The 13,106-nt window shown below is 39.0% G+C and overlaps 1 protein-coding gene across 1 annotated transcript in view; it reads left to right on the top strand.

The window, feature by feature from the left end:
* LOC107658750 (cytidine monophosphate-N-acetylneuraminic acid hydroxylase-like) overlaps window positions 1-12,335 on the top strand; it is a 22,149-nt gene extending 9,814 nt beyond the window's left edge. The window contains exons 5-13 of the mRNA XM_016447399.1: window positions 1,532-1,722; window positions 1,831-1,911; window positions 4,335-4,401; window positions 4,475-4,566; window positions 5,668-5,811; window positions 6,738-6,912; window positions 7,019-7,135; window positions 7,208-7,323; window positions 11,997-12,335. Of these exons, the coding sequence (XP_016302885.1) occupies window positions 1,532-1,722; window positions 1,831-1,911; window positions 4,335-4,401; window positions 4,475-4,566; window positions 5,668-5,811; window positions 6,738-6,912; window positions 7,019-7,135; window positions 7,208-7,323; window positions 11,997-12,117 (1,104 nt within the window). The 3' untranslated portion in view covers window positions 12,118-12,335. The remainder of the gene's footprint in view (window positions 1-1,531; window positions 1,723-1,830; window positions 1,912-4,334; window positions 4,402-4,474; window positions 4,567-5,667; window positions 5,812-6,737; window positions 6,913-7,018; window positions 7,136-7,207; window positions 7,324-11,996) is intronic.
* The last annotated feature ends 771 nt before the right edge of the window (window positions 12,336-13,106 follow it).

Below are 13,106 nucleotides of genomic sequence, written 5' to 3'. Positions count from 1 at the left end.
CCGTGGGGATCTTCGGACCCGTCTGCTCAACTGTGGTGGTCCTCAGCTCCACCTGCTCTGCCGGCCCCACTCTGGCTTCCTGCTTCGCCGGTTCTGCCTTGGTGCTCTGCTCTGCCAACTCTGCCTCAGTCCCCAGGCTCTCCACTTCCACGTGGACCTGGCCCTCCATCCCTCTCCCTGTTCCACCTTCGCTCCACCACCCTCCTGGATTTTACTGTTTTGGGGGGGGGGTTATGTCACGAATCCTGTCCATGGACTTCCGTTCGATCGCCACCAGAGGTCACCCTTCCGTTATATTGACTCTCACACTACACAAACTGTTGCATGTCATCTCGGACTACATATCCCATCATCCATTGCACTGATTGCACACAGCTGTAACCAATCACACATTCACTATATAACACCCACTCAGATCCTGCTCAAGTCGCCGAGTATTGTTTAGCGTTTATCACTGTGATAGCTGATAGCTACTTTACAGAGCCTGCTCTAGTTTTCAGTCTAGTCATAGTCTTGCCTGTTTTCCTGGTTCCTGATTCCCTTTGTCTTGCTTTTTCGGACTGTGTTTGCACCTCGCCTGGACTATTGCTTATGTTATTGGATTACCCCTCTTGTCAAGCCCTCTGGATACTGTTCGCCGATCGAAGACCCACGCTAGCCCTAGGAATATTCTTTGTCCTGCCTGTGATATACCTGTGTTATCTGACCCTTGCCTGTTTATTGACCACGCCTTTGTAAATAAAGCCTTGCACTTGGATCCTTACATCTCGTTCGCCCCGTAACACATACAGATTTAACTGATTTCTTTCATAACTTGCAGTGACTGCTTTAAAATATGAGACACCAATGTTTCAGGAGTTTAGTACACAGAATAGGACACATGCTCATTTAACTGTTTTATTCCTATTTGGGCTTGTGAATATGCTTTATTTTTTAAGATTAACTGTTTTTTCCAAGGCATTGATAGATGCCAGTGTTTCCTGTCATAGCTACACAAAGATTTGATTTCAAAAAGATTATCATAGCTACTTAACTATTTCTTGTTTTGGTTTTAAATCTGTATTTAACCTCAGAATGATCTCAAAGTAAGTCGATTTTGTGGTGGCTGTGCTTTAAAATTAAATTATTATAATCTTAATTCAAGTGCTGAAGGATTTTGAAAGTGACAGTAATCAGTGTTGAATACTACTGTAATGTTAACCCTGCCTGGCTTACATGTTTGAAAATGATTAACACTTGAAATTTTATTTAGAAAAGTAATCATAAAAGTTATCAAATGTAATCAGTTACATTACTTTAATAAAGTAATTGAAATAGTTAAACTACTTATTACATTTTAGATAGGGTAACTTGTAATCTGTAACCTATTACATTTCCAAAGTAACCTTCCCAACACTGGTCACTGATGCACAATGATGCACAAGACTTATATTCATCAACGACGTGACATTTATAATGTTAGAAAATATTTCTTTGTCAAATAAATGCTGTTTTGAACATCCTATTCGTCAAAGAATCCTGTACATTTCAGCTGACGTACATCACACACGCATGTATGGAGTTGAAAGGGGGGAACAAGCGGATGATGTTCGACCCGTGGCTCATAGGACCAGCGTTTGCGAGGGGCTGGTGGCTCCTTCACGAACCTCCGTCTGATGCCATGGACAGACTCAGTCAGGCCGATCTCATTTACATCAGCCACATGCATTCAGATCACCTGAGGTTAGTGTCTGATCCACCATACTGTATTGTATTGTGTTGTGTTGAATTGTATTGTATTGTATTATGCCACTAAACTGTACATTTTAAATGCACTTTTTTTTCTGTTAGCTACCCAACTTTGCAACGTCTTTCCAAGAAGCGTCCAGATATTCCCATTTATGTTGGAGACACTTCACGGCCGGTGTTTTGGTGAGACTGAAGTCTAGAGGAGAGTTTGCAACATTAAAATAAATGAAGGAAGATGCACACTTAATCAAAAGTAAAACTGAAATAGCGATATTAAATTGAGCGGATGTTATGGCTATCGCACTTCTAACTATTATTATTCTGGTAATGTAAAAACAGGTAGTATGCACAATCAACTTCTCAAAGACAAATTGGTAACACTTTATTTTAAGGTGTTCTTGTTACACATGTTACATGTACTTACTATTATAATAACAATAATAAACCCTAATCCTAACCCTAACCATATAGGCTACATGAAGTTAATTAATATTACTCAGTTCTCAAATGTATAATTACACTGTAACAAGGACAACTTAAAATAAAGTGTAAAGGTCTTTCTCGACCTAAATTTTTCGACGTTAAAAAATAAATACGACCTCATGTTGTGTCAATCACATTTACACACTGCCTCCAAAACTTTCGTCCATCATAAAAAATAAAAAAATCGGACCAGGTTTGATTTTCTGCGTTTTTGCATCAATAGCAAGCATTTTGATAGGAAAGGATGACGAATACGAAAAAAAAAACACATTGGAGTTTTTAAACATAGATTTTTCCCGCCTTTTTGTTTTTCAAATCTGTAACTGCCAATGCAATTATTATAATCTTAATTCAAGTGCTGAAGGATTTTGAAAGTGACAGTAATCAGTGTTGAATACTACTGTAATGTTAACCCTGCCTGGCTTACATGTTTGAAAATGATTAACACTTGAAATTTTATTTAGAAAAGTAATCATAAAAGTTATCAAATGTAATCAGTTACATTACTTTAATAAAGTAATTGAAATAGTTAAACTACTTATTACATTTTAGATAGGGTAACTTGTAATCTGTAACCTATTACATTTCCAAAGTAACCTTCCCAACACTGGTCACTGATGCACAATGATGCACAAGACTTATATTCATCAACGACGTGACATTTATAATGTTAGAAAATATTTCTTTGTCAAATAAATGCTGTTTTGAACATCCTATTCGTCAAAGAATCCTGTACATTTCAGCTGACGTACATCACACACGCATGTATGGAGTTGAAAGGGGGGAACAAGCGGATGATGTTCGACCCGTGGCTCATAGGACCAGCGTTTGCGAGGGGCTGGTGGCTCCTTCACGAACCTCCGTCTGATGCCATGGACAGACTCAGTCAGGCCGATCTCATTTACATCAGCCACATGCATTCAGATCACCTGAGGTTAGAGTCTGATCCACCATACTGTATTGTATTGTGTTGTGTTGAATTGTATTGTATTGTATTATGCCACTAAACTGTACATTTTAAATGCACTTTTTTTTCTGTTAGCTACCCAACTTTGCAACGTCTTTCCAAGCAACGTCCAGATATTCCCATTTATGTTGGAGACACTTCACGGCCGGTGTTTTGGTGAGACTGAAGTCTAGAGGAGAGTTTGCAACATTAAAATAAATGAAGGAAGATGCACACTTAATCAAAAGTAAAACTGAAATAGCGATATTAAATTGAGCGGATGTTATGGCTATCGCACTTCTAACTATTATTATTCTGGTAATGTAAAAACAGGTAGTATGCACAATCAACTTCTCAAAGACAAATTGGTAACACTTTATTTTAAGGTGTTCTTGTTACACATGTTACATGTACTTACTATTATAATAACAATAATAAACCCTAATCCTAACCCTAACCATATAGGCTACATGAAGTTAATTAATATTACTCAGTTCTCAAATGTATAATTACACTGTAACAAGGACAACTTAAAATAAAGTGTAAAGGTCTTTCTCGACCTAAATGTACGCACTTTAAAAAATAAATACGACCTCATGTTGTGTCAATCACATTTACACACTGCCTCCAAAACTTTCGTCCATCATAAAAAATAAAAAAATCGGACCAGGTTTGATTTTCTGCGTTTTTGCATCAATAGCAAGCATTTTGATAGGAAAGGATGACGAATACGAAAAAAAAAACACATTGGAGTTTTTAAACATAGATTTTTCCCGCCTTTTTGTTTTTCAAATCTGTAACTGCCAATGCCACCTTATAATTAAATATAAGGAGGTGGCTTTGGCAGTTACAGATTTGAAAAAAAACTAAATGGCGGGAAAAATCTGTAACTGCCGATGTCACCTCACTGTAACTATAAAGAAGTGACTTTGGCAGTTACAGATTTGAAAACAAAACGGGAAAAATAAAGGGCGGGAAAAATACATTTTACATATTTCAGTTTTTCTACTTCAAAAGTTTACATTTAATTCAATGTGTCACTTCCTGTTTCTTTGTAATAATTTGTGAAATTTACTAGCAATTTTCAAGTGAAAATAGTTTCAAAACCAATGTGTTTTTCAGTGTACATTCTTCACATCTAAGGGTTTGAACTAGAGGCATTTTGTTTTTGTTGCAGGTATCTGGAGAAAAGTAGAGTGAATTTAACAAACATAAACGTGGTGCCGTTCGGCGTGTGGCAGAATGTATGTTTTTGTTTTTCTTTTCTTTTTTTCATGTGTTATTTTTCTTGATTTTGGCTTTCCTATTATTCGAAAGGTCAATGAACACCTGCGATTTATGATTCTGATGGACGGAGTTCATCCTGAGATGGACACCTGCTTGATCGTGGAGTATAAAGGTATTTTGCTGCTCATTTAGAGTGTGTTGCGTGACATTTTGCTGTTCAGCCTCTGTTTGAGGAAGGGCAAACATCTTAACATGTAAACAACAAAACAATATAACAACAAAGCAGGAAACAGAAAGAGGTTTGGCAGCATTCTGCCTTTAGCGTGTTGTCTCTTAGTTTGCAGCGTGAGAAAAAGCCAACAAAAAAAAACCTTATGTTGCATTTGTCACGTTCGCTACTGTGAGGAGCTCGGAGACGAGGAGTGGAATTCAAACATATAGGCTTTAATGAACTTCCAGGGAACAAGAAAAACACATGTAGCAAGGGTAGACATATACAATTCTGGACAAGGGAGAACAGAACGGGCTAGAACTCAAATAGGGCAGATAACGAGGGGCAGACAGGTGAGGAGGATAACTAATAACAAGGAACACCTGGAACTAATAGAACTAAATGGGGACAGGAACCAGAAGGACAAAATAAGGGCAAGGAAGGCACATGGGGAGCAAAACACACACAAAACAAAGAACAGAGTCTGAGGGGGGGTGGGCGCCCTGGAGGCTGGTGCAGGACTGGGACACGGGGAATACCTCCAGGGCAGATCAGGTAGTCCAGGGTGCCATGGCGGCACAGGGAGCTCAGGGGCCATGGCGGATCAGACAGTTCAGGAGGCCACGGCGGAGCAGGGAACTCAGAAGGCCATGGCTGGACAGCCTTCGTTGCCTTGGCCTCGCCACTCGGCCCGGCCACTACGGACGGACCCATACCCATACCATACCCCCCCCCCAAAAAAAATCCTTGGGGGAGAATATCATCTTTAGAGGCCCTCTGTAGGCCTAACTCGGGAACAGTGGCCCTTGACATGGGAACTGGAGCCTTCTCTGGGTTAAACTCGGGGACTGGAGCCCTCACTGGGCTACACTCGGGGACTGGAGCCCTCACTGGGTTAAACTCGGGGACTGGAGCCCTCACTGGGCTACACTGCACTGAACATTTCACAATTTTACCTTATTTGTGAGTACATTTTTGAAGAAAAAAAAAACTCAATTACTCCAATGTTTCGACTGTAGTGTAACATTGATGTATGAAATGTATGATAAGAACACTTGAACATGACTAACAGGTACATAAAGGAGACGAACAGCAAGAACAGCGCAGCAGATCTGAATGAATCGATAAGGAAGAGCTGTCCGAACATCTTAACCTGGACTCCTGTACCCGGATCAGTCCTGGATTTGGCCCTGGCACTAAATGACCCATCCAACAGGTACGTTCACACGGCTTTACATTACCATTAGTATGCAGCATTTGAGCACGTTGATGTAGCTTGAGTGCATTAGACTAAAAGGGTCTCAATAAATAAATAAATAAAGCATTAATATTTTCATGAAAAGCAAACATTATGCAAAAACACTAACATGACATCAGTGTTATTTTAGTATTACTGAGATACTATACTGTAACTTTTTTTTTGTATTTTAATTTGACTTAAGTTTTATTAATTGTGTATTTTGTTTTTGTCATTTGTATTAGTTATTTTAAAATGTGTATGTTGTTTTTATTCATTTTTATTTGCTTTAGTTTTTCTAGTCACATTTAATGCAAATGAGAAATGTTGCCTTGGCAGCTGAAATAAAATAAGTTAAACTTCGTATATTTGTGTTTATTAACAATATTTATTATTATTTATTAAAACGCAAATATAAGTATCATTATTTTGATTAATAGTTACTATTAAGATTTTTAAATTGTATTATTAATAATAATTTTCTGTTCATCAAAGAATCCTGAAAAAATGTATCATGTTTAATTGTGAAATAAGTTGTGACATAAAAGTTGAACTTTTTTCATATTTATTTTATTTCAGTTAACCAAACTGAAAGAATTATTCATTTTTAAAACTGTTTTCATTTAATATATTTTTTTATGTTATTATTTTTAGTTCTCGTTTTAACTATAATAATCCTGAATATTTATGCAATTTTTTCATTTATATTTAACTATTTATCTACAAACATATTTAATGCAGTCTCTTTTGCATTTTTATTTATGCATGCATCTGTTTAATTTCCATTTCATATTAAAATGTTCATTAGCATGTTGCATGTGAGAATTATGTTGGAGTCTGTTATTATTTCTGCCTGTTTTCCATCAGCATGATTTTCTTTTCTGGTTTTAATATCATAACCATAGGAGAGTCATCACTGAGCCGCCCAACGGCACAAAGATCTATAAGGACAGTTGGGACTTTGACTTGTATTTGGATGAACTGAATGCTTCCGTTTCAGCTGAAATCTTTAAATACAAAAGCTGGATCCAGTACTATTATAACTGGGCAGGATTTAAAGACTACAATCTGGTCATTCGGGTAAATCATATATTTCATAACCGAACTGCTGGTGGATTTCACACATAAAGCAGCCTCATGCACAAACAAACCCATAAACTGATGCAATAAACTGTTTTCCCATCAGGTCACTGAGACGGATGATGATTTCAAGCCTCTGAAAGGAGGTTATGACTATCTGGTGGACTTTCTGGATCTTTCTTTCCCAGCCGCGCGTCCGGAGAGAGATCACGCGTATGAGGAGGTACAGACTGAGCAGCATGAGATGCACGCTGAAGTTTAATACAAACTGATAAATCAAATGTGTGCGTTTCAGATCAAGAACCGAGTTAATGTGATGAGACACGTGGTTCTGAACGGCCGGCTGTGGGACGACCTGTACATCGGCTTCAATAACAGAATGAGTCGAGATCCTGATGTTTACCACCACAAGTAAATACACACGAACAACATCATCACAAGATGAAACAGAAAAATACATAAGAGTGCATTAGTCATGTATCAAGTGAAAATATAGTCAATTCAAAGCCCAAAATCCAGGAATGTAATCATTTAGCATGTTGTTTACATGGTATCCTGAAGTATTCTTCGCAAATGAAGCTTTTAACATAAAAAATATTCAAAATGTTTTTACCTATGGACATCTACAGTAATCCATAGGTAAATAAAGTCGGTCTATAATATTATTTCTCACCATTTCATATCATATATTTTTTTTATTGGCAGATTCTGGAATCGTTTTCAGACAGAATTGCCACTATTGCAAATGTTTTAAAATACTTATATTTAGCTTCATTTTTTTCCCCTCAGTTTTAGAACTTTAGTCATTTTAGTACTTCAATTTAACCTTGTTTTGTTTCAGTTTGTATTTTTTTTTTTTTACATTTTCATCAAGCATTTATATTTTATTGTAGCCTTGTTTTTAATAGTTTTAAAACAATAACAACACTGATAGGTTTCTTGAAGCATCTTAGAGATGTTGCCACAGTTCTTCTGGATTTAAGACCTGTGTTTCAGTTTGTTATGTTTCTTCATGTGATTCCAGACAGACTGGATGATGATGAGATGTTTGGAAATGGAAACTGATATTTCCTACTGACACACTATAGCAAAAGATAGAAATAACTTAAAACCAATTTTTAGCTGGTGAAAATACTAGAGTTCGAATCATTTTGGCCACCACTGTATATATTTATATTTTTCCTCTTGAAGTGGTGGATGCAGGAGTGGGTTGTTCTTGTAAAGATGTTTAACAGTTTTTCACCCGTCATCTTTTCAGCCGTGGCTGTTACGCCTCTTAGTAATTGGCCCTGTTGTCAGTTTTTCAGGTTGGTTGACAGTTTGTTCTTTGTTTTTCTTTTTACGTTGAAGCCTTTCGTTGTTAGCAACCCAGAGAACCTGTGGTTCTTTTTGATCTAATTTCAGATGCCTCTCTTCAATCCACATTATTCATGGTGGTTAAGAGTGAAATTAAGATTGCCTCAAGGGATCAACCATGTAATTAAGAGACAAAAAATAATAATCTCTTACAGTAAAAGGGAACAAGCTCACATTGCTAATTTACAGGAAACCCATCTGACTGAAAACAGAACACCTGAAGGGCAGACGAGGATGAGTGGGTCAGGTTTTCTAATCCTCTTTCAATTCTCACAGTAGAGTTGTAGCAATCTTAATTTATAAGAAGTTCAACTTTAGGTTTGAGGAAATTATAAAAGATACAGGAGGATGTTACATTCTAATTCTTGGCCAGCTTTTTGGAGAAAGGGTCCTTATCGGAAGTGTGTATGCTCCAAATTTGAACCAACTTTTTTCTCTGAATTCATTGCCAGTATTTCATCTTTTTCTGTTAATCACATCATTCTCGGAGGAGACTTGATGGAGGAGCCATGAACTGCCTTTTTATTATTTTGTACTGTTCACTGAGGTCCACTTATTATATCAAGATTTTTACATAAAAGAAACATCATAATTTAGAAGTAATAGGCTATTTTCTGTCCTGTGTTAACCCCTCATCAGAACGCTCTGTTTGAATAGGCATGGCGGATTGTATACTCGGAAATAAACGCCCACTGCTATGATTGGCTAATAGTTGTGTAAGTTCAACAGTGACACTCCTCACAGATGGTCGCTGCTGTGATTTAGGTCAAAAACGCATAACTCAATACATATCAACCGATCTGTAAGAAAAGACAAAGCAATAATGATCACGTAATGAAAACAGTTACACACTTGTGTTGCGACATTACAGCATCATCTTTTAGTTTCTGTCTTTCTGAAAATCGCGTGTTGAATTGTGCCTTGTTTGTAAACAATCCGTGGTAAAATAAAGTGAACAAAGACCGAGTTCTTACTGATGAGGTCTGGATCTTCATTAAAAATAAAGTTCATTCACGCTTTCCTAACGTTAGGATCAGAATCCCGCGGCACAAAACAGCATCACAACACAGAAGACTTCACCTCCTCCTGGCGACCAGGTGATGACGCTGTCCCCAGACAGCGTGAGGAGCTCCCTCAGCAGGATCAACACACGCAAAGCCCCGGGTCCTGACAACATTCCTGGGCGTGTATTGAGAGACTGTGCAGAGGAACTGACTGATGTCTTCACAGGCATTTTCAACATCTCGCAATGTCAGGCTGTTGTCCCCACATGCTTCAAATCTACCACCATCACTCCAGTCCCGAGGAAGTTGTCTCCATCCTGCTTCAATGACTACCGTCCAGTTGCACTTACTCCTATTCTCATGAAGTGCTTTGAATGGCTATTCATGCACCACATCAAGTCTGTCCTCCCCCCTCCCTGGACCCCTTCCAGTTTGCATATCGGCCCAACCGCTCTATCGATGGCGCCATCACCACTGCCCTCCATCAGCCCTCACACATCTGGACAAAGAAGACTCATATGTCAGAATGCTGTTCATAGACTTCAGCTCAGCATTCAACACAATCATCCCTCAACAGCTCATTCACAAACTGGTCCAGCTGGGGCTCAACACTTCGCTGTGCAACTGGCTGTTGAACTTCCTGACTGGGAGACCTCAGGCAGTATGGGTTGGCAGTAGCACATCCAGCACCATCACACTGAACACAGGGGCCCCACAAGGATGTGTGCTGAGCCCCCTCCTCTTCACTTTGCTGACCCACGACTGCACACCGTCTCACAACTCCAACATCTTCATTAAATTTGCGAACAACACAACTGTGGTGGGTCTCATTAGCAACAGAGATGAGACAAACTACAGGAGCGAGGTGAGCCGCCTGGCCGGGTGGTGCAGTGACAACAATCTCTCTCTGAATGTGGAGAAAACGAAGGAGATTGTTGTTGACTTCAGGAGAATGCGCACTCAGCGTGCTCCTCTGACCATCAACAGTGCGACTGTGGAGAGAGTGAGCAGCACCAAGTTCCTGGGTGTGCACATCACAGAGAACATCTCCTGGACTAACAACACTGCAGCTCTGGCCAAGAAAGCACAGCAGAGTCTACTTCCTCCGTAAACTTAGAAGAGCCAGAGCCCCGGCCCCGCATCATGGTGAGCCGCCTGGCCGGGTGGTGCAGTGACAACAATCTCTCTCTGAATGTGGAGAAGACGAAGGAGATTGTTGTTGACTTCAGGAGAATGCGCACTCAGCGTGCTCCTCTGACCATCAACAGTGCGACTGTGGAGAGAGTGAGCAGCACCAAGTTCCTGGGTGTGCACATCACAGAGAACATCTCCTGGACTAACAACACTGCAGCTCTGGCCAAGAAAGCACAGCAGAGTCTACTTCCTCCGTAAACTTAGAAGAGCCAGAGCCCCGGCCCCGCATCATGTGCACCTTCTACAGAGGCACCATTGAGAGCATCCTGACTAGCTGCTTCACTGTGTGGTATGGCGCCTGCAACGCGTCCTGCCGCAAGACCCTCCAACGCATAGTGAGAGCAGCTGAGAAGATGGTTGGTGTCTCTCTCCTCCCTCCAGGACATTTACAACACCCGTCTCACCCGCAAAGCCCTCTGCATTGCAGGTGATCCCACCCACCTGACACACAGCTTCTTCAGTCTGCTGCCATCAGGGAGGAGACTGCGGAGTCTCTGGGCCAGGACCAGCAGACTGAAGGACAGCTTCATCCACCAGGCAGTCAGGAAGCTAAACTCCCTCCCGAACTTGCCCCCCCCCTCCCCTCTTTTACCCCATGCACCACTGAACTCTGACCCACCGACCACACTGTGACCCACACCAGTCACTTTGTGTAGCATTGGACTGCTCACTACCTCATTCAGCATTGGACTGACCTCATTCAACTGCCTCTTCTGACAGTTTAAATAAAGACTGCTCTCTGAGCTTTTTGTCACTTTAATCAGACTGATAAGCTCTTTTGCACTACAATCATTATATCTGCACTGTTTGTTTATTTCACTGGTTTGGACTCTATCTGCCATGTGCCTTGTGCTACTTTATCTTTTTTTTTTTTTTAAATGTCCTTATTTGTATATTTGTATAGTTGTATTTTATACATATTTAATCTGTATTTATATGTTCTACTGTTAGTGTTAACTGTATGCACCAAGGGTCTGAGAGTAACGCAATTTCAATTCTCTGTATGTATGTGCTGTACATGTGGAAGAATTGACAATAAAGCAGACTTTTTCCTCAGCTTGGCACTGCACAGCGTCTTCTTGTCTTCGGAGCATCTTTATTGGTTGGTTTCTGCTTAGACCTGCATTCCCCTCTCGTTCTTTACGTGCGCAAATCAGTGGGAAGGGCTAAACAGGCAGCAATGTAGAATCGGTGGGCGGGGCTAAACAGGCAGCGATGTAGAAGTAGGTGTTGATCTTCTGCGGAGGCGGTGCTTATCCACACTATTACATCATAGAGTAGAACATTCCACAAGCTGTCGTTTTGGCAGACTGCCTTCAATATAAGCGGTTTTTACTAACGACAAAGTTTTGAGTTCTGAAACTTACAGGATGTTTTTATAGTACAATGACTTCTTATATGTTAAAAGATCAAGGGAATTTTGGTTTCTCAGTTCATGGCAGATTCATAAAGTATGTTTTTAACTATAGAAATCAGATGCACTTTGCAGATTCATGTGGTCCATAATATCTGTTGTTGTTTTATTGGCAGGTTCTGGAATCACTTTCAGACAGAACTGCCTCTATCAGCACCAGACTGGGATCGTTTCCTTCAGATTGCCTGTGAAACGGACGTGCCAAACGAGAGCAGTAATGGCTGCGCTCTATCTTAACACAAACACACACACATCACAGTTATCTGTGTCATTTTTCTGGATCACAGCGCTGTTTACGTGGTTTTGAGGGTCTGAGGGGTTTGAATCTGATGCTGCTCTATCACTTCTGCTTAATAACTGTAAGACAAAGACAAACACTACTTGAACAACCCCAGTGAGCACAGCTAGAGGCTAATATTTATGAAGTTTCTCTGGAATACTTGATTCTGTGCTCAAATATGCAATATTTTTGTATAATGATGCTACGATTGTTTGTTTTCCCTGGAATCAGATTTTCATAATGGCAGTTTTATGTCTCTTTACATCAGGTTACTATATCACTGGCATGTATTTCTTATTTATGAAATGTGTTTGGGATGGATTTTTTTTTTTTTTGGTTGTTGGTATCTGATTTTTTTTATCCTAAATCCCTAATGAACAGTAATCAGGTTGAGTTATTAAACACTGGAACGAGATTTTAATTGCATTATAAGCAACTATTTTAATGAATAAAAAAAATGAATGTAAAAAAGCATTTCACAAATAATGTGTTTGTCTGAGACCACATTGAAAACCTGTGACTTTCTCATCTAATCATTAATCATTAAATCTCATTTAAACCCAGAAACAGAAAAAAAGAAAGAAAAAAGAGACATAAAATAAGGAAGAAATATATCATATTAATCTTTTCACACAAATGTATATAATTATGTAAATTTGTAGTATACAAATATAATTATGAAAAAAATTTCATTTTCAGTGACAAAAAGGATTTTCGCATTTTGTTTTAGATTTTTAAATACCACTGGAAAATAACATTAATATGTACATAAATGTACTAAAATAGAATATTTATAAAATAAATATACTGCAATAGCCTAGATGTCAGTGCTGTTTTAGTTTTATCTTAATTATAACTTCTGATATTATAGTGCTCAATATACTGAAATAGCTTATATTTTTTATATTTTAGTTTTTATTTTAATTTGAGTAATTTTAATGTCATT

This window comes from Sinocyclocheilus anshuiensis, unplaced genomic scaffold (genome assembly GCF_001515605.1).
Source record: "Sinocyclocheilus anshuiensis isolate Anshui unplaced genomic scaffold, SAMN03320099.WGS_v1.1 scaffold283, whole genome shotgun sequence".
In the NCBI taxonomy this organism is placed as follows: Eukaryota; Metazoa; Chordata; class Actinopteri; order Cypriniformes; family Cyprinidae; genus Sinocyclocheilus; species Sinocyclocheilus anshuiensis.
The sequence above is the reverse complement of the archived record's forward strand: the minus strand, read 5'-3'. Positions and strand labels throughout refer to the sequence as shown.